The sequence below is a fragment of the Haemorhous mexicanus genome, chromosome 13 (assembly GCF_027477595.1).
Source record: "Haemorhous mexicanus isolate bHaeMex1 chromosome 13, bHaeMex1.pri, whole genome shotgun sequence".
Taxonomy (NCBI): domain Eukaryota; kingdom Metazoa; phylum Chordata; class Aves; order Passeriformes; family Fringillidae; genus Haemorhous; species Haemorhous mexicanus.
In genome coordinates this window covers 5,362,255-5,382,733 of record NC_082353.1, presented here as the reverse complement: position 1 = coordinate 5,382,733, position 20,479 = coordinate 5,362,255, and the positions used below count along the sequence as shown (strand labels likewise).

Here is a 20,479-nt window from a genome sequence, read left to right as displayed (position 1 = left end):
GGAAGGCCACAAAGCCATGGAATCACAGACTGGATAAAGTTGCAAAGGACCTTAAAGCTCACCCCATTCCATCCCTGCAATGGAAGGAATGGGCACCTTCCACTAGACCAGGTTGCTCCAACCCCTATCCAACCTGGTCTGGAACACATCCAAGGATGATGCAGCCACATCTTCTCTAGGAAACCTGTGCCAGGGCCTCACCACCCTCACAGGGAACAGTTCCTTCCCAATATCCCATCTAACCCTGCCCTCTGGCAGTGGGAAGCCATTTCCCCATATCCTGGCACTCCTCATCCCAATTCCTCTCCAGCTCTCCTGGAGCCCCTTTAGGCACTGGAAGGGACTCCAAGGCCTCCTCAGAGCCTTCTCCTCTCCAGGTGAGCACCCCCAGGATGAAGAAAAATAGACCTAAGACCAGGAAGAACCTCCCTTGCCTATGGGAACAAATAGTCACAAGAGTCAAACCAAACTTCTGTGGCTGCCAAAAAACACAGGATCACCAACAAAACACCGTGAGCAAGCCAGGAACTATTTCATCCTCGGGAGGTTAGTATAACCTGCAAGTGAGGCTCACCCTGCACTTGTGAAATGATTTCTTCTGGAACATGCAAGAGCCTCAAACAGGAGGTGGTGAGGAGGAGAGGTGTGAGTCAAAGCACAACGCCTGGAAAAGCTCCACCAGAGCTCAATCCCTGAGAGGTCTCTGCTCTGCATCACCTCCCCTCGCCTGCTCACACATTCCTTGAAAATACCCAATGTTTCTGCACGCCCTAAGTGGTGAAAAAGCATCATGATCCTTGCCTTTCTGCCTGAGCTACAAGGCATCTTTGCACACTGGGAAATGGCTGGATCACAGTGCTGACACTGCTGATGAACCCAGGCTGAAACACCCACGTGAGCAACAGGAATGTCTTACTCCTGGCGAGACCCAACTCAGATTTCTGAGCTTTGTCATCTCGCTGACAATTGCAATTAAATTCAGCTCAGCTTCCTTCAGATGCACTCGCTGCTCCTGAGAGCCCAAGAAATCAGACATTTCCTCAGAAAGTAACTGCAGAAAGGCTCACATCTCTGGATTTTAGCTCACAAGAGAGGGAAATTACCACTGCTTAAATGAATCCTGGGAAAAACAGACAAAATCACCATAAAAAGGCAGGAAAATAGGGATTATAAGCAGCTTGGAATATGGGAGCAGCACAAAGGCACAGAAATGCAACCCAGGAAATGCCACAGCATTGAGGAGAAAGGGAAATCTGTCACTAACAGGTTGGATAATGGTGCTCCTGGAATAGACTGCTCAGCCTCCAGTTCACTCTGCAGCCAAGCAGTGCCCACAAACTGGGAGGGATTTCCAGAGAATGTGGCTAATTGTGAAGGTCCTCCCTGGGAAGATTCAAGCCAGTTACCTACAGCACAATTCCCAGATCAGAGATGCTGTCACAGCCATTCTACCAATGCCTGAACAACACATCCACAAAGGAAGAGGAGGGATTGTGACAAACAGAAAAGTACTTGTAAGAAAAAAGTACTTTCCCACCACTGTTACAGACAGCAGGAGATGGACAGGAAACTACACTGAAGTCCAAACTGCAAATTAGAGAATGCTACAAAAGAAAATCCCTACAATGGCCTCAGTGCCCCTTCCTCTTTCTCTCCCAGGGCTTGTTCCCATACAAAGCCAAATACTCCTGTAGGTTTCATGGTATTCAGTCCCAAAGCTCCCTCTGCTGCTCATGCTTTAACTTCTCTGCCTTCCCCTGTGATTAAGATACAACCTCATCAGAAATACACTCCCTGTCTTTCCAGGCATGTTTCCCTGGTAAAAACCTCACAGAGTTTGGAAAAGCCAGAGGGGCACTTCCTGAAAAACAGCCCAAACTCCTGCTGCCTCTCCAGCTCTTCACAGCAAGATCAGCCTCCCCAAGGTGGATTCCTTCCCAAGGAACTCATTTATTCCACCTCACAAGATGGCCATGGTTCACTATCAAGCCCTGCATGGTTTAGTGAATCCCACCAGACCAAACCTGACATGCACAAGGGGCAGTGGAGTGAGCAGGGATGAAATGGGATCAGGAACAGCCGTGCTGTGCTTGGTGCTAAGTGCAGGTTTGCTAAGTCCATAAAACACACCCCTAGGAAAGCTCCTGCTCCAGATTTTGGGAGCATGGGGTCAGTCACAGCATCAGACTCAGGTCTCAGAAGGTCTCTAGTCCAACCTTCCAATCAAAGCAGGGCCAACACTGAATTCAGGTGAGGCTGCCCACAGCTTTGTCCTCTTGGGTCTTGAAAATTTTCCCAGGTGAAGACTGTTCAACCCCTTGGGCAACGCCTGCCCCACTGCTGGGCCATCCTTATGGTAATTTGTTTCCTTAAGCCACACTGAACCCTCCCCTTTCAATTTATGACCCTCCTGCCATGAATGTCAGCACAGAGCCCAGCTATGTCTCCCAACAATCTCCTTGCAGGAAGTGGAAGATCTCTGTGTCTCTTGCCTTTCCTCACAGGGCTCCAGCCCCTAACCACCCTTGTGGTCTCCATGGGATTTGCTCCAGTTTTTCAACAATTTTATGGTGACCCAAGTATTCTATACATGGTTTAACCACTGCAAAGAGGAATAATACTTCTACTGGTTTGGACTCCTCTGGGATTTGTGCTTACTCCAGAAAGCAGGTTAATAGATACTCTCCACTCTATCTATTGGATCTAAGAAGGTCATGGGGTTAGTAAAGCATGAGTTTATTCTTAGGTAAATCCACACTTGCCACTCCTAATGTCCTCTTCCCCCATGTGCCCAAAACTGGCCTCCAAGAGCAATCTCTCTACGAGGTTCCCAGAGACCAAGGTGAAGCTGACTGGCCTGAAGTGTCCAGATCTCCTTCCTTCCCTTTCTAACCACTGGTGTAACAGTTACAGAGAGTCCTCTCCTGGTTTCCATGACCATCCCAAGCTAAGATTGGCCCCACAAGGCCACCTGCCAATGCTCTCAGCACATCTGGACACACATCATCATCACCCATGAACTTCCATAGGTTGAGATTTCTCAACAGACTCTGGATTCCAGCCTTGCTTCCCTGCAGGTAGTCCTGTGGCTCTCCTGTCCATCCTCCCTGGTGGGAAAGAGCTCACCTTTCCATGCCTCCATCTCACTCAGTGCCTCAAACAGGGCACAACACTCAACAGGTAGGCCAGTGTGATATCACCAGTGAGGTCACTGTGACCTCCAGCTCCTGTAAGGAGCACCAGGCAGATCCAGCAGCTCTGGACTATGATCCCTCTGCATTGGCCAAGTCACTCTCTCCTACACCAGAGCAGCCAGTGCCACTGGCACCATAGAGCAGGGACAGGGTCCCAAGGCCCAGCACCACCACTGCAGCAGAGTTGTCCATGTTTCCATGCTCTCCTGAATTGCCATGCCCCCTCATGTCCTCTGCCACATAAATCCCTGCAGTAACTTGTGTCTTCTCAACACAATCTAAAATTCCCACTCAATGTCTTCTCCAGAGGCAAGTTCCACCTCTTTAAAAACCTGCTGGTTACTGCAGGTATGGAAAGGTTCATTTTCTCACCTGCTCCTGAAATTGTTCTTGTGATAAACAATCAGTCACGTCCACACAGCCCAGGAGGCATCCTGAGGGATAATCACTTGGAAATTCCACATCTGCAGCAAAAGAAACAGCTCTTCAGGGAGCCCATATTCCCCCACACAGCTGGGGTCTTCCAATCCCCAAGTGTCCTTCCCTCTCCTCCAGGCACCTCTACTTTTTGAGGCACAAGAACACATACAGCAATTTTAACTTTTTTTTTTGGTGCCTTTTCCAGGTCAGGATCTTCCTCATGAAGGATTAGGGCTGGGAAATTTAATTTTATATTTAGAACTCTCTACTCAGCAGAGAGGGATTTCTGACATTGCTCATTATGTGGCTCAGTGTACCAAATCACTCCAAGAACCAAGGAGAGGAGTTCACCTTTCCGGTGCAGCATTCTGTAGTTGGCCTCCAGTTCAGAGATTTCCTGAGGGGAAGGTCTTTTAGCAGTAGCTGCAATCCATAACCTCCCTCGATGAGATGTGTACCAGGTCCTGCCCTCCACCCTAAAAAACAGAGGAAAATGTAGCAGAAATCACCCACATTTTCATTCAAACACAGTCAATTCCTGCTAAGCTTTGCCCTGATTATCCCAACTCAAGCAATGTGTCAGGACCACAAAAAAAAAAAGCTGAGATAGGCAAAAAACACTGTCACAAATAAAGCAGAGCATGTCCTCAGGGCTTTAGAGGACGTCAATCCCCAGCAGGGCCAGTAGAACACATATACAGGACAATCTGCTCACAGATGTCCCTTACAAGCTCCCAAAGTCACACAGAAAAATCAAGGGAGCAATAAGGGATTAGGTCTCTGCATGGAACAGTTGTCTGGAGATCCTGGAATTCTACAGCTCTACCAGAGTGAGTGGAGCATCCCCAGAACACCTGGATGAACAATTAAGATTTACAGCATCTTTAGCTTGGGAAGTGAAAAAGCTTTGGTCTCCAAAATGAGAAATGTGATGAAGGGAAAAAAAAGGCTAAAGGAGATTCTCTGTTCACTATTAACAACAGCAGTTCCTTTTTGTAACCCAATTCCCAGCCCGGGGGGGAAGGTAATGGCAAGGATTGGGTTTCTTTTAAACAAAGCCTGGTGCCACTGTTGCCATCTTTATGCTGGACAAAAAAAGCCAGAAGAACATATTTCAAGTGATTACCTTATTTGCTTTTCAAATTCCACACAGGAATGCTCCAACTATAGCAGTGAAATCTCAGCCTCTCTCTACACTCAGCCACTGTGAGGAAGTTTGTCCCTTAAAGGTTAGGTACTATCCCAAAAAAAAGATTCTCCAGCTCCTCAACCCACTGGAAGAGGAGGCACAACTTCCACACCTGGAGCTATCAGAGGTATCAGTCATTGTACAGGGCCTGTGGGACCACAGAGATCCTCTGAGGAACACAACCTCCCACCTCCCCTGTGGAGCAGGAGCTGCCTGGGACACCTTCACCTTTTGATTCCTCTCACAAGCAAGGAAGCCCAAGGCTGGTGCAGGCTGAGGCACCAACCATCATCCGAGATCTCCTGCAGCTCCCGGTCCTGAATCCGCAGCCGGCTCCGCTCCAAGCCAGACTCACTTCCAGCCTCCATGGAATGAACAGTTTTCCTTTGTGGGAGCAAACCAGTTTGGTCCACCCACTTGAGAGTGTTCAAAAGAAACAGGAAAAAGGTTAGTACCTGTCCAGGAGTAATGTGTATCATGTGCAAATCCTATCTGAAGTTTTCCTTCATTACCCTTATGTTCTCGGGAAATGGGAATCTGGCAGAAAAGGCTTCAAAAAAATAGAGGTGAAAGGGTGACACAGCCTTAAGCTGGCTCTTAGAAACTCTTCTGCATGCCTGAAAAGGAGGCAGGATGCTAAACTCCAGTAAACCAACCCACCAGGAGCAGGGCATTGCCAAACCTTCTCTATCCCAAACTGAGATGGCCAATGAGAGACACGGGGGAGGAAAGAGGGGGTGAGAAACAAGGGGAAACAGGGGAAATGGCTTCCCACTGGCAGAGGGCAGGGTTAGATTGGATATCAGGGAGAAATTCTTTACTGTGAGAGTTGTGAAATACTGAAACAGGTTTGTCTAGAGAAGTCACCCCATCTCTGAAAGTGTTCTTGGCCAGGCTGGACTGGTGAAAGGTGTCCCTGCCCATGCAGGGGATGGAATGAGATGGTCTTTAAAGGCCCTTTCAACCCAAACCATCCTGTGATCTTTTCCCCAAAAGATCTCCTTCTACAGACGTGCTGGAATTGACAATTCTCAAGCTCAACTCCCCAAAATTAGTCACTACTCTGGAATAAACCACTGAAGCCCCACTGACCAAAGGAGCAGGCTGGAAGAGACGGGGATTCACCAAAACCCCAGAGTTTGGTGTCATCTCTGCCCCAGGGCTCTTGGCTGGCTCGCTCAGTGCACCACAGCTCATGGCTGCAATGGTCTCATCCAGTCTGCAAGCACAAATGAGAGGGATGAAAATTCCCTGCTTCCCCTGGGAACATCTCCCTTCTCCCCACATACTCTAACTAAAGCATTTTTGCCCCACTTCTCCCAACCAAATTACTTCCTTGCTCGGTCTGATTTCCAGTTTGAGCAGTCACTGCTCTCTAGTGCAGAAACTCAGCTTGGTGTGAATTTGAGCTCAAGTGGTTCTGTTGAGACAGGCCTTCTGAAACACCTCTTCCCCAGGCAGCTTTAACAGGCGTGTCAGACCACTCTCCAAAAGGATTTGCACCTCCTCACTCTCAGGCACGCTGCCAGCCCTCACTCACTTGCTGTGGTACTCAGCCATGTTGTTGTCTTCCTCCAAGATCTGCCTGCCAGCGAAGTCGATGGTGATTTTCTTGGCCAGCCGAGAGGCGTGGCGCAGCTCCCGCAGCTCCTGCTCCCTCTTCTGGAGCGCTTCCCTCTCCTGCTTGGAGAGCCACTGGTTGGAGTCCGTGGCAAAGTAATCCGACTCGTCATCAATGACCTGGGTCCGACGCACGCTGAGAGAGCAACCCCCACAGGAGAAGATGAGCACAGCAGGACCACGGCACAGCTTCAAACCCACCCTCCAACCCGTGTAGCCCCACATTTCTCTTCACAGAGAAAAGCAAGGCACAATTCTTCCCAAGAATATTCTTATCTCATTTGCTGTGCCTGTGTTTGTGCCAAAGTAGAATGCAATATGGAGATTGTTTACCCAAAGTGATGGTGTTTTGTTTCCTTGGCCTGTCAGGGCCAGCCATGTGTGTGTGTGTTGGGGCTGTGGGCTGACAGCCATGAGATTCTGTGCAGTGGTGTGCAGAGTTGAGTGCTTGGCAGATTCAGTTTAGATGTAATATAATATAGAATAATATAGTATAATAAAGTAATTAATTAGCTGTCTGATAGGATGGAGTCAGATGCATCATTCTCTCCCCCTCGTCAGGGTTGCCTGTGAATTCCATAAACCTGCTCTTTCCCATCCCTCTGGAGAACTGGACTGTCAGGGACAAAAAGCAAGGACACCCAAAAGGAATCCACTGCAGAGACTCACTCCTGTCCCACCCAAATGCCATAGTTAAGGTGTAACTGGCTGTCACCATGAGATTTTATGATAAATCCTTTTGCCAGGATTTTTCTCCTGAGAAGCCTCAGAAAAGAAATGTAAACAATAATTATCTGATTGCTTGGAATGTGATTTGGAGGTTGTTTACCAAAAGGGGCATCTTTGACTGGTTCCAGGTCAATTGTTTTTACTTGATGACCAATCCCAGTCCAGCTGTGTTGGACTCTCTGGTCAGTCATGAGTTTTTATTATTTATTCTTGTTTTAGCCTTCTGATGTCTCCTTTCTCCCTTTCTTTATATATGTATAGTTTTAGTATATAATTTTCTTTTAATATAATATCATAATATATTATATCAGTCTTCTAAGAACTTGGAGTCAATTCTCATCTCTCACCTCATCCTGGGGACCCCCAACACCACAAGTGGCTGTGGGTTTTAGAAGGAATTCCCAACATTTCTGCTAAAGGCACCTCACCTGCCAGGTCATTCATGCTATTCATGACAGTCTCCCACCTAGTATCTTACCTTGTCCTATCAAACTCCAACAGCTTGTCTTTGTGCTTCACAGCCATCTCCAGGCCTGATTTGAGTCTCGCTTCCTGCTGAGGTAGCAAGCCTTTGCCTATGGCATCCAAATTCCCTGAACTTTCAGCACCTGAGGCACAAAATAAAACACAGCTCAGCAGTCAGTGTGTTAAAGCCATTTGGGTGGGCCAGGTTGCAGAAAAGTCCCCTAAACTAAATGCCATGCCAGGAGCTAAGAGTGCAGCTTTGCAGCAAGATCAGCATCTTTCTGGGAGGTTAAAGCCACAATTTTCCCTCAAGCCCATCTCAAAGACTCCTTCCTCCAAAGAGGAGAAATCATTTAAATATCACAGTGATAAATTCTGGGTAGAGTTTAAGGAGAAGTTCTTGGACTTTGGTTTTCCTTCACCCTTCCCTAACAATTTGGGCAGTCAAAATTCCTCCCATCACCAACCACGGGTCTCAGGCCATAGAATTATGGAATGGTTTGGGTTGAAAAGGACCTTAAAGCTCATTCCACTCCCTGCCATGGTGGAACACCAAGGACACCTTCCACTATCCCAGGGTGCTCCAAGCCCCATCCAGCCTGGCGTGGAACACTTCCAGGGATAGGACACCCACAGCTTCTTTGGGAAAGCTGTGTCAGAGCCTCACCACCCTCACAGAGAAGGATTTCTTCCCAATATCCAATCTAAATTCCTTGTCTTTTAGTTTAAAACCATTCATTCTTGTCCTATCACTATCTGGCCATTTGAGTAGCCCCTCTCTCTCCTTTCCATAAGCCCTCTAGGCACTGGGAGGGGCTCTAAGGTCTGGAAGCTTTTCTTCTTCAGCAACAACCCCAGGTGTTTTAGGAGTCCCCTCCTAAAAGCCAAACCCCTCCCACATGCTGTTACCCCCACAAAGAGCCTCTTGCCCAGGAAGATTCCAGGGAGACCCAGAGCCTTCTGCTGCTGTTTGTGCCTCCCACAAACAATATCCTCTTCTGACACACCACACCAGATTCCCCAAACCACCTCTTTCCAGAGACAGAGAAATCTATTCCCAGCAAATGCTCTTCCTTCTTACCTCTCCTGGCAAGGGGCCCAAACCCACCCAACCAAGAGGGAACAACCAAAAAAAGCCACAATAAAAGGCTTGAACCCAGGCCATGATGGAACAAACCAGTGCATTTCACCACACTGGGAAATGCCTTCATTTCAGGGAAACAATTGCCTGTATTTCCCTTTGGTCGCTGATCCACAATTTTTACTCCCAAGACAAACAGCAAACCACAGTGAAGCTTTTACCTACACAGAGAACAAAACAAGAGCTGGCAGGGGCAGGAGGGAGAGAGACAAAACAGGAAAGAAAAGGGATCCTGAAGCATGCCAACATCTGTATTGGAAGGATAGAGGAGACTGGCTGGTGCTCTCAAGGACTTCCATCCTCCTGCCATCTCCACAGCTCTAAGGAGAAGCCCAGGTCTGGAGTAAATATTTCCCCAGTTCCTCAGCAAAGTGTATTTTCCAACCAAGAACACCATGACCTTGGCTGCAGATCAGCTAAACTCAGACAAACATCCCCACAATGCACAGGTCTTTGCTGGGACACTGGTAGTATTTCCTCTTGTTTTCCTTGGCTCTGTTCCTATTTCTAGCTCCCAAGTAAGTGTGAGACAAGAAGAGCCATTAGAAAATATTAACCACCACCTCCCTAAGCCCAGCAAATCAGACAGCAGCACTTTATCTTGCACAGCACACATTCCACAGGAGACTTATCCTAATTTTCAAGGACTGCTACAACGATCCAGTTCATGAGATTGATTCTGGAATGCTGAATGAGCAGCCTTGGGGCCTCAGGGAAAGGACACCACATGCTGCCATGTGACACTTGCCACTGTCACCTATGCTGAAGCCCAGGAAAGCTGCCTAGGGCTTGCAGAAGGAACCAAGGAACAACATCCAATCCATCCCCTTAATGCCAGACAAAGGGCAGCAATGAGAGCAAGTGGCTCAGTGAAGTCTGAAGGAAATAATGCACACAGACCATTTGGATTCATTCTATTCCAGGTATGGAAGAGCTACTGACCTGCCATGAGCTTCTTCAGCAGCTTCTGGCTCTTGTTGGAGTCCCGCTGAAGAATGTCCTGCTCTTCTTTAGTGCACACCTGAGGAAAAGAAGGAAGTGAAGCCTTGGGAAGGACATCTCACGGGAAGGATGCCACAGCTTGACCATTTCAGAGCCCTGGACAACAGTTCAGGCTGTTAAAAGTGGCAGTGACAGCCCACACCTCCTTCTCTTGCCTACTGACATGGGGAGGACCCTGGAAGCTTGTTCTTTACTAAAAGAGAAAAGTAGAGTTTGGTCTCTCCCTGTTCTGGAGTGGACATGTTGCTGACTGAGCTCAAAGGACAAGAGATGAGCTCAGAACCATCCCAGGCAGAACTACAACCCTTAACTCAACAGTTTTTCTCTCCTTCTTGGCCAGTGGGAGTTAAACTGATCTTTCAAAATAGCAACCAATCTGCTTTCAAACATTTTCCTCTCACTTGAAGAATTTCCTCTGCCATCAGTAACTCATCCCCTTTCTCCAAAAGGTGCCCTTTGAACTGAATCTGGCATCTGAAAGGATCCATATCACACAAGAGTTGAAGGAAAAGCAGGACACTGCTCCTGACAAGGTGACCAGGGCTGTGCCTGGGATGGGGCTGAAGCCTTGCAGAGATTTTGGACACTGCAGTGACACACACGAGACTGTCAGAAGCCAGACAAGCTCCAAAGCCATGTAAATTATGGGGGAAACCTCCTAACAGGCTTTTTCCTTCCCTGATTTAGAACTCTGCAAGAGGACTGTCTATCTGAAGGGCTAATTCAGCCAACTTCTCCAGGTCCAAGCAGGGCACAGAATTCATAGAACTCACAAAATCACTGGGTTGGAAGAGACCTTCAAGATCATCGAGTCCAACCCGTGCCCTAACACCTCAAATAAACCATGGCATCAAGTGCCACATCCAGTCTTTTTTTAAACACATCTAGGGATGGTGACTCCACCACCTCCCAGGGCAGGCCATTCCAGAACTTTATTGTCACTATAGGACACGAAACAACACAAGCGCAGACACCGCTGCTCTCAAGGTAAAAAGGGAAGTTTATTTTCTGACTCTAACATTTATAGTTTTCTAAAAGTGACAGTGGATTGGAGGGTGAAAGTGCCACCTCTCCAATGACACTAGACAAACTACCAGTCTATCAAATTTCCTTCATAAAAGAATACAAAACAGTAAGTTATTTACAGAAAGTGGGTGAAAAAGTTGGCTACAAGAATGTAAACATTTAAAAGCTTAGAAAATCTTAAAAACAAAATCAAGACAACACTTTATCATCCTTTTTGTAAAAAACTTGTTCCTAATAGCCAACATAAATTTCCCCTGATATAGCTTGACACTGTGTCCTCTGGTTTTCTCAGTGTTGCCTGGAGAAAGAGCCCAACCCCACCTGAGCACAGCCACCTTTCAGGGAGCTGTAAAGTGATAAGGTCACCCCTGAGTCTCCTTTTCTCCAGGTTGAGCACCCCCAGCTCCCTCAGTCATTCCTCCCAGGGCTTGTGCCCCAAGCCCCTCACCAGCCCCTTGCAGTAACTCCCTGGTTACTCACCAGGGCCCCACAGAAGAGGCAGGGCCCAGAGCCCTCCTGCTCACAGACAATGCGCCCGCACTCCAGGCAGTTGTTGATGAGCTTGTGCTTCTGGCCCAGGCACTCGCAGGCGTGGCGGCCCGGGATGAGCACAGCCAGCCTGTCCTGCCCCTCCCTGGTGTACAGGCTGACATACTTGGGCTTCTTCTTGGAAGAAATGCTACTGCTGCTGACCCCACTGCTGCTCTCCTGGGCCTGGGAAGGAAAAAAAATAAACAAAAAAAAAACTGTGCTCCCAGTGCAGCACTGCCAGCAGAGAGCCAGCACTGACCCCTGGGCAGGCCAGGAGGTTCAGACAAGTGTTACTCTGCCTCACTGGAGTGAAACTTGGACCAGACCCCAGACTGAGCAGAAAGACAAGCTCAGGCCTGCCAGAAAAGCTCCAAGGAATCCAAACAAAGCAAGGACCCCAGGATGCACTTGAAGTTTGCCACCCATGCCAGCTGGAGCTGGTGGGATTTGGGCAGCGAGCGCTGCTCTCTGTGCTCTGCACAGCCTCACGCCTGTTTAACAGCTATAAACACAGCCCAGCTACTCCTGATGCCTCAGGGTTTGGCTTTTACATTTTGCAGATTCTATTCTGCTTTAGTGTGTAAGTCTAGGCTTCATATTAGGAGACAGTGAGCTCTCTTCACAGAGTAGGGAGACACAACAATTCCTGCTCTAGCTGGGGACCCAAGGACAGCTGATCCAAATCTCAGCCCCAAGAGCACAAACAACATGGACCAAAGAGAGAAAACAAGAAGGATGGGACTGCATGGGCTGGAGCTGGAATTGGACAATGAACTCCAATATGCAAATGGAGCAGAACTTAATAAAAGTGTGAGATTCCATGATCTGTGGTCCATTTTGTGGCCATTTTGGGTTGTGCTGCCTAAGGTGGATCCATTGAGGCCTCTTAATAAATCCCTACTTTATTCTTTAGTTCTGTCTAGTCACCATTCTAGGTCAGCCTTCACAAGGCATCGCTCCCAAACTCACTTCCAAGGATTATTTAGACTCTCTGTTTGTAGCTGTGCACCCTGGGCATGCCTGTCCCCAGACACAGCAGGGGGTGGCAGCATGGCAGGTGACAGCCATGTCACCTCCCAGCAGCCTCCCCAAATCCCACCTGGCACAGCCACCTCAGCAGAGGTTTTCCACACAGGAGGGTTACAGTACTGAGCTGTAAAATAAATTCTGCTCCTCCTTCTGTGATCTGGCCTCAGTGATTTCATTATTCACCTCTGAGTTTCAGTCTCGTTTAGTGACAAGCAGATGCAGCATTTCCAGTCCCCCCAGTAAAGTCCAACTGGTTTTAGTGCCACTGCCAGATTCAAACACTGCCACCACAAAATAATCCCAAAACAAGATAAAGTGACTTTGGCAGATCTTTCTCACTTTTTTTTTTTTTAATTAAGTTAGAAGGTAACTACAAGGAAATGGAACATCATGGTCCACTTTTAACTCACCAATTCAAAAATGTTGTGGTTTATCCTATAAACACTTTTACAAATATTTTCAGCCTTTGCTGCCTCCCTGCTCCAAAAAGTTCCATTTAAAAATGTGAATTCAAGTTCCACTCCTTACTCAGGAATGGCAGCATTTCTCAGGTTTTGGTGCTTCTGTACTCTTATTACACACTTTCTTTCTGAAGTGTTTCAGTTGCTAATTAAAGCTTCAATCAGTGTGACTGAGATTGTTCAAACACAGTAGGAAAGGATGTTCTAACCACCTGGTGGCTTAAACTCCCCACCCTCATATCCGATTTAAAGAAATCCCTTCTATTCCTAATTACAGCTTCAACTTCCTTCACCTGCTCTCTCCTCTCAGGTTTTCTGGGGGAGAAAAATCCATGCTGGCATGTTTGCTACCTGATGATTATTTTACTTCCAGCTATTGACACAACTTTCTCCCCAGCCTGGATATCATAGAAACATGGAAATAGTTAGGTTGGAAAAGCCCTCCAATATGAGACACCCATCAATAACTCTCCCTCCTTTCCTCTCTATCACCCTCCCTCCTTCCCTTCTCTCCTTCTTTCCTTCCTCCCCAAGTGCCACAACCACAGGTTTTTTTAATCCCTCCAGGGATGGTGACTCCACCACTGTCCTAAAGAGTCCATTCCAGTATCTGACCACGGTTTCCATTATTTTTTTTCCCCCTAATATCCAACCTGAACCTCCCCTGGCAAAGCTTGAGGCCATTTTCTCTTATCCTGTCCCTGTTCCCTGGGAGCAGGTGCCAACCCCCACCCACCTGCCCCCTCCTGTCAGGGAGTTGTGCACAGTCAGAACGTACCCCCTGAGCCTCCTTTTCTCCAGGCTGAGCCCCTGTCCCAGCTCCCTCAGCCCCTCCTGGGGCTCCAGCCTCTTCCCCAGCTCTGTTCTCTTCCCTGGACTCACTCCAGCACCTCACTGCCTTTCTTGTGAAGAGCCCAAAACTGACACCAGGATTTGAGGTGTGGCCTGAGCAGTGCCCACCTGGGCATCCCAGTCTGACATGTCCCAAACATTCATTTCCACCTTCCAATCACATCTTCACCAGTGTCTGACACCCTCTTTCCCCAGGCTCCAAGCATTTCCAGTGACCCCCTGGCCCCCACACTCACCTTGGCCAGGTCCAGGGGGGTTTTCACCTCCTCCCCATGAGCACTGGGCTCAGGGTATGCTGGGCTCTCCTGCTTGTTCCTCCCTTTGCGTTTCCCCTTCTTCCCTTGGTCCCCAGCCCGCAGCACTTCCAAAGCCTCTGGCAGTGGGAGCAAGCACAGACAGAGGGATTGAGGAGCAACAGTTAGATCACCCCAAAGCTCCTCTTCTCCAGGCTGAACAATCCCAATTCTCCCAGCCTTTCCTCCCAGCAGAGCTGCTCCATTCTCTGAACCTTTTGGTGCCTCCTCTGGACTCACTCCAACAGCTCCACGTCCTTCCTGTGCTAGATTGCTCTCACACATCATTAAGCAGATAAAATCCAATGGAGCTGGAACACACCAGGCTGTCTGTGGAGGGATGTGAGGTGCACAGAAAGAGCCTGGGATCAAATATGGGCCTCTGTGCTACCCACCCACCCTGCTGGGAACCTCAGCAAAGAGCAACACTTGGGACTGAGGAGCAACTAAACTGCTTTTGCCTCTAATAAGCAAACCAAGAGAGAGGCTGGTAAGTGCCAGCAGAAGAAAGATGTCCCTGGACTCTATTTCATGACTGAAAACGTGTGGCAGCAGCTCTCTGGCCACAGACTTTCCCAAAAAATCCTGGGAAGCTGCACAGAAGCTTTGGGAAACTTAGAGGAAAAGAATTCAAACCATTATTACCTCTTTCTGTAACCACTGTTTATAGATATGGTTCTCCAGAGTGTGTTATTGATAGCCACCAATAGTGTGGGAGAGGTTTTCACTTTGAGACCAATCAGGTCTTAGGTCCACCACTGTTTCTTTAAGAACTGTAGATTTCTAATAATAAAGTGTCTTTCATGCCTTCTGGATCATAGAGACAAGGCTAATTATTACCTGGCTGGGGGCTTGCTACCACAAAAACGGGCTTTAAACTACCCCACCATCAGGAGTGGGACTGGTATCCATACAGGGATTTGTGGCATGGAATCGTTTGTAAGCACAACAACCGGGTTTATTTGGGAGTTTCCCGCTCTGCAGCACTCACCGTCCTTTTTCCGGTATGCCGGGAAGGGCTCGGAGGGCAGCTGGGCAGATTTCCTCCACCTGCTCAGCAGCTCTTCCACAAACCAGCTCTTCTTCCCGTCCGTGCCCTGAACAAGGTCAACAACGTACTCCCGGATCTCCTCCTCGTTCGTGATGGACAAGATGTACCTAGGAAGGAGCGGGGTGGAGAAAAATGGGTGAGGGGGGAGCGGATTGTCCGCGCTCTCATCGCACAGGTGTGACATTTATCTTCCCTTTTCGCATCAGGTTTCTGTGGAGACCGTGGTAAGACCATGGCAGGAGGTGGAACGATATCACCTTTAAGATCCCTCCCAACTAAAAGCAATGTGTGATTCTTCCACCCCACATTCCACCTCCCGCCACTTCCCCTCCCCAAATCTCCACCCGGGCAAACTCCCGACAGCTGCTCTGACACACCGTGTTTCCTCCGTGCTGGACACGGAGGAGCCCCTGCCAGAGGGCAGGAGGGCCCCGCCCGGCCCCGACCCCGCTCACCTCACCACGTCCTCGCCCACGTCCAGCCCGAAGTCCCCGCGCAGCTGTTGGACGCACCAGGCCAGGAGCGCGCTGGGCGCCGCCATCTTCCGCGGGGGACGGGAAACGCCGACACACCGCCCGACACCTTCCCCTTCCTTTCCCTTCCCCCCGGGAACGCGGCCGCAGAGCGATCGTTCCGGGACCGGTTCATTCAAACCGGGAATGCTTTGGATTGGACGGGACCGCAAATCCCCATCTTATCCTATCCCATCCCATCCTATTCCATTCCGTTCCAACCCCGCGCCATGGGCAGCAACACCTCCCGCTAGACCACGTTATTCCAAGCCCCGTTCACCGCGGCTTTAAACACTTCCAGAGCTGGGGCAGCCACAGACGCTTCGTGCAACCGTGCCAGGGCCTCGCTCCCCTCGCAGGGAATTTCCCCCCGATATCCCCCCGGGCATAGGAGAGCGGGAAGGGGAGCGGGCCGGGGGCGGCCCCGCGCTCCATTGGCGAGCTGCGGCCAATGGCGCCGGTGGGGCGGGGCGGGGCCGGGCACTGCCGGGCCGGGATGGCGCGGACCAAGGTGGATCAGCGTGGACGCGCCTTCCGCAAGGGTGCGGGAACGGAACGGGACGGGCAGGGCTGAGGGGGTTACGAGTGGGAAGGAAACGAGACGGGCAGGGCTGAGGGGGCAGGAAGGGAACGGGACGGGCTGAGGGGGGATCCGAGCGGGACGGGGACGGGGACGGGACGGGCTGAGGGGGGTTGCAGGCGGGAGCGGAACGGGCAGGGCTGAAGGGGTTTCCGAGTGGGAAGGGAACGGGAAAGGACGGGCTGAGGGGGCAGGAAGGGAACGGGGACAGGCTGAGGGGGCAGGAAGGGAACGGGGACAGGCTGAGGGGGGTTCCGAGCGGGACGGGCTGGGCTGAGGCGGGTTCCGATCGCTGCTGCTGAGCCCCGCTGTCCCTTTGTTTCCGCAGTGTTGATCGCCCGCGCTCCCCGCAAGGCGCTGGGCTCCGGCAGCAGCAGCGTCAGCGCGGGGCCGGCGCTGCCCGGCCGGAGAGGTGAGCGCGGCCCCTGCTCCTCCCTCCCTTCCCTCCCCTCTTCCTTCCCATCCTTCCTCCCTTCCTCCCTTCCCTCCCCTCTTCCCTTCCTTCTTTCCTTCTTTCCCTCTCTCCCTCGCTGGTGAAAAACACCAATCACTTGTTTTTAAAATTCTAAAAGTGTAATCGTAATAAAATGGCTATGAAAATAGTAATATAATTAGAGTAAGAAAAATTTGGACAATTAGGATTTAGGACAATACGAGACAATAAAAACAAAGAGTTACGGACAGTCTGGGTACCTTTTCCTGGGCAAAATAAGCCCGAAAAAGGACACGCGTTAACAGAGAATTAACCCTTAAAAGCAATAGCCTGGTGCACATTCATACACCTCATACGTGATGCATAAATTCCATTCAAACAAAAGATTCTGTCTGGTCAGTGTCAGCTTCTTCCTCTGGCCCTAACGGCGTCTTCGGGGCTGGGTGAGGCAGGAAGAACTCCATAATGGAGCAATAAATTCTTTTTCTCTGAAAGACTTAGGTGTCCTGTGGCTGCTATCTCGGTGCAAGTCCTCTCTTAAAAAAAGTATCTTACATAGCATACTTTCTATTTTAACATTATGTTATAACCTAAAACTATATTTAACACACTACTTAAGAAAATTAACACAGCGTAACTTTCTAACATAACACATATAATACTCATTTTAATGTTTGCAAAAAGCCAATCATAAAATACGCATTTTCCACACTACGTTCTTTCTTTTCTTCCCTCCTCCTCCTCTCTCTTTTTCTTCCTTCCCTCCTTTGTTTTGTCCCTCTCTTTTCCCCTCCCTCCCTCATTCCATCCCTCTCTTTGCCTCTCCTTCCGTCCCTCCCTCTGTCCCCGCTCCCTGCCAGGGCTGACCCGGCGCTCCCCGCAGGTGACAGGCGCCCCGTGGGGCTGAACCGGGTCTGTGTGAGGCCGGTGCCTGCCTGGCAGAGGGGCATCAGCGACTTCCTGCAGCTCCCATCCAAGGAGAGCCGGGCATCCGACGGAGACACGCCCGGGACCAGCGGCCTGGAGTGGGTATTGGGGCAAGGGGAAGTGTGGAAACCCAGGGAATATTTCTCTGTCTGCTCTGGGGTGCCCTGACCCCAGGGGAGCACTGACTTTGACCCTCACTCATGGAGAAAGTTTCCTGGACTTCAAGATAGACTGGAATCCACAAAAGTGTGAAATAGATTATAGAGAGCAGTGTAGGTGTGTCACTTGGTGAGGAATTGAGGTTTTGGGATTTTTAGTATGTTGTGGATGGAAGCAAGATGGAGGGCACAGGGTGTTGTCCTAAGTTTCTTCTTCCTTCTTCTCCTTGGGTTTGGGTGGCATTTTGTAATTGGGCAGAAAAGTCCACATTGCAGCTCTTTGGGATCAGTTATTGGGTTAAAAGGGAAAATAATCTAGGTGCCAGTTCTTAATTGGATAGTTTAGTGTTAAAAGACCTTGTACCAAGAGATTGTTGGCCATTTTGGTCCTTCTAATGAAAAGCTGCTGAACTCACAGTAGTGAGACTGTTTTACTGATAAGAAATAATAAACACCTGAGTCCAAACATGAACTACTCTCTCAAGTGCCTTCAATCCAGACCCAGAGAAACCAACAACTGGGACCCCCCAGGGAATCAAGCTGTGATTATTTTTTCTCTGTGAAACTCCAGTTCATCTTTGAAGGGGCAAGTTGACAGTGTGTCTCCTGACCTCTGTGTCCTCATGGAAATGATGTTTCTCAGCAAAGTCTGGCAAAGTTTTCAGGGACCTCATCAAGATTCCTGAAAATGAGTGGAGTAACTGATAGTTGAGGCAAGTTCTTGCTGCTCAGGCATAACTTTGCCAGCACAGTGAAGTTTTGGAGAAGCTTAGGAGAGCACTAACAATTTCCATGTGCCAGGAATTGAATGGCTTTTCCAAGCTGGAACCTCAGAGATTAACTGCAGGCTGCACTACTGACTAAAAAAGCAGCAGTATAAAATATTGTCTTTTAGACACTCTGTTTTCCATAGAGAATTCTGGGTTGAACCTCCGTTTTTCCACCAAATATAGGTATTTCCTAACTGCCAGGGGGAGCCCATAAGAATCAGCCCCAAATTGTCCTGCAGGGCAAGCAGACAAAGGCTTTTAAGTGCATCCCACCTGTTGGTAAAACAGAAAACACTTGCTATAGCACAGGAAAACTTTCATCCCTTTAATTTGGAGTTTGTTGGGATGAGCAAGAAGAAGGTGGTGGGAAGAGAACACAGGATAAAGTAGCCCCTGTCAGTCCTGATGCCTCAAGGTGCTGTCTGAGGCTAAGTCATTTGAGCTTTGGGAAAAGGGTTTGTTAGCCTTTCAAACCAGAGCTGGTTTCTGCTAATTCTTCTGAAATAATGCTCCTTACAGAGCTCGGCCCCTGCCACTGGATCCTGCCGAAGAGGGAGAGTGCTTGGAGGAAGAGTAGATGTGATCTGACCTTGATTTCATGTCAAAATGCTCCTACTCGAGCTGGTTTTGTACATTTGCATAGCTCTTTACAGTTTTTTATGGCTTCCTTTCAGCTTTTGCACAAGACTAAAAGTCCGAGAGATGGCACAAACACTGGAGAAATTAATTAATTTTTACTGTTTGGCACTTAATGTTCATTGTAAAGCACTGGTTTAATTTTTATCTTGGTGTGCTTGAGTTCCTCCTGCATGTTGGGCAGCTTTTGTCTTTCATCTTCTGCCTGCCTGTTTGTGCAAGACTTGCATGATCGTGGTTGTTCCGTTACTGCAAAGCAGATCCTCGTTTTTAATAAACTGAAACCATCTGAGCACACACCTGTGTTGTGTCTTTACTGTAGTAGAAGCTGTTAATGAAGATTTCTTTGTCCAAAGATGGCAAACTGGATTTGGAAAGACACTGGAGAGGTGGGTGGGCAGCTGAAACTTGCTCTGATTAGAGGTGAAGTTTAATGAAAACAAACTGGTTGTTCTAAAGAATCAGAACTGTGAAAGCTGGGGGGGCAATAAATGGCTAAAACTAAATAAATCTTATTGTGGCTGTTAGAAAATTGTCACATAACTTTTGGGGTAATTCATAGGAAAAAAGCAAGTGGGGCCTTGTGATAGGTCATGATGTCAGGGGTTCTGCTTCTGCTCTTCCTCAGAAGCTCCCTGAAATTAACATTGTATTGTTGAGCAAATGAAAAGGGGAAGTTTGGAGGATATTAAAATTTAAATTTAGCACATCAGGAGAGTTTAGTGGCAGCTCTTGTAGGTCAGCCTGGTGGGGAACGCAGTGAATGCTGTAAAAACCTCTTCCTAAAAAGTCTATTGATAAAAAGGAGAGTTGCTACAGAAAAGCAATTCAAGTTTGAATGAGAAGGAGCAATTGATTGTTCCTTACTATAAATTTTTAAAAGATTATGTAAAGTAAGGGGGAAAATCTGAACAAGCCACAGACTTCTTTGCCCTAGCACCACACAAAACATCATCACAGTGACAGGTGCCACGGTGGCACTAGTGGCAGCTTTTTCCTGTCCCTTTGACCTGCCAAACCAGCACATCCTCAGTTCCATTTCTCCTCTAAAAATGCCTGGGAGGGCCTCACCACCCTCACAGGGAGGAATTCCTTCCTAATACCCCATTTAACCCTCCCCTCTGGCAGTGGGAAACCATTCCCCCTTGTCCTAGCACTCCAGACCCTTGTAAAAATAGTCTCTCTCCATGTTTCTTGCTGCCTGCTTCAGGTACTGGAAAGCCCCAGGTCACCCAAAGCTCCTCTTCTCCAGGCTGAACAATCCCAATTCTCCCAGCCTTTTCTCCCAGCAGAGCTGCTCCATTCTCTGAACCTTTTGGTGCCTCCTCTGGACTCACTCCAACAGCTCCACGTCCTTCCTGTGCTGGATTGCTCTCACACATCATTAAGCAGATAAAATCCAATGGAGCTGGAACACACCAGGCTGTGGAGGGATGTGAGGTGCACAGAAAGAGCCTGGG

The 20,479-nt window shown here is 48.9% G+C and overlaps 2 protein-coding genes across 6 annotated transcripts in view; one reads left to right on the top strand and one right to left on the bottom strand.

Annotated features, from left to right (window-relative positions):
* The window catches only part of TRIP4 (thyroid hormone receptor interactor 4), a 46,672-nt gene extending 30,848 nt beyond the window's left edge, over positions 1-15,824 (bottom strand). For 3 of the 5 annotated variants that reach the window (XR_009488086.1, XM_059858046.1, XM_059858045.1), the window contains exons 1-11: positions 15,459-15,824; positions 14,944-15,110; positions 13,896-14,032; positions 11,267-11,500; positions 9,701-9,779; positions 7,631-7,760; positions 6,344-6,559; positions 5,896-6,022; positions 5,032-5,219; positions 3,966-4,090; positions 3,567-3,658 (exon numbers count right to left, since the gene is read on the bottom strand). Coding sequence is in view for 2 of the 5 variants with exons in the window: in XM_059858046.1 (XP_059714029.1) it covers positions 3,567-3,658; positions 3,966-4,090; positions 5,032-5,219; positions 5,896-6,022; positions 6,344-6,559; positions 7,631-7,760; positions 9,701-9,779; positions 11,267-11,500; positions 13,896-14,032; positions 14,944-15,110; positions 15,459-15,544 (1,581 nt within the window). In the remaining 3 variants the exon portion in view is untranslated. The remainder of the gene's footprint in view (positions 1-3,566; positions 3,659-3,965; positions 4,091-5,031; positions 5,220-5,895; positions 6,023-6,343; positions 6,560-7,630; positions 7,761-9,700; positions 9,780-11,266; positions 11,501-13,895; positions 14,033-14,943; positions 15,111-15,458) is intronic. The other 2 variants (XR_009488087.1, XR_009488088.1) reach the window with 1 other exon arrangement.
* A 127-nt stretch (positions 15,825-15,951) lies between these two features.
* Positions 15,952-19,316, top strand: PCLAF (PCNA clamp associated factor). The gene is made up of 4 exons (XM_059858048.1): positions 15,952-16,057; positions 16,424-16,507; positions 17,412-17,553; positions 18,903-19,316. Exons 1-4 carry the CDS (start codon positions 15,967-15,969, stop codon positions 18,958-18,960), a joined length of 375 nt encoding a protein of 124 aa, XP_059714031.1. The 5' UTR covers positions 15,952-15,966; the 3' UTR covers positions 18,961-19,316.
* Positions 19,317-20,479: the final 1,163 nt, after the last annotated feature.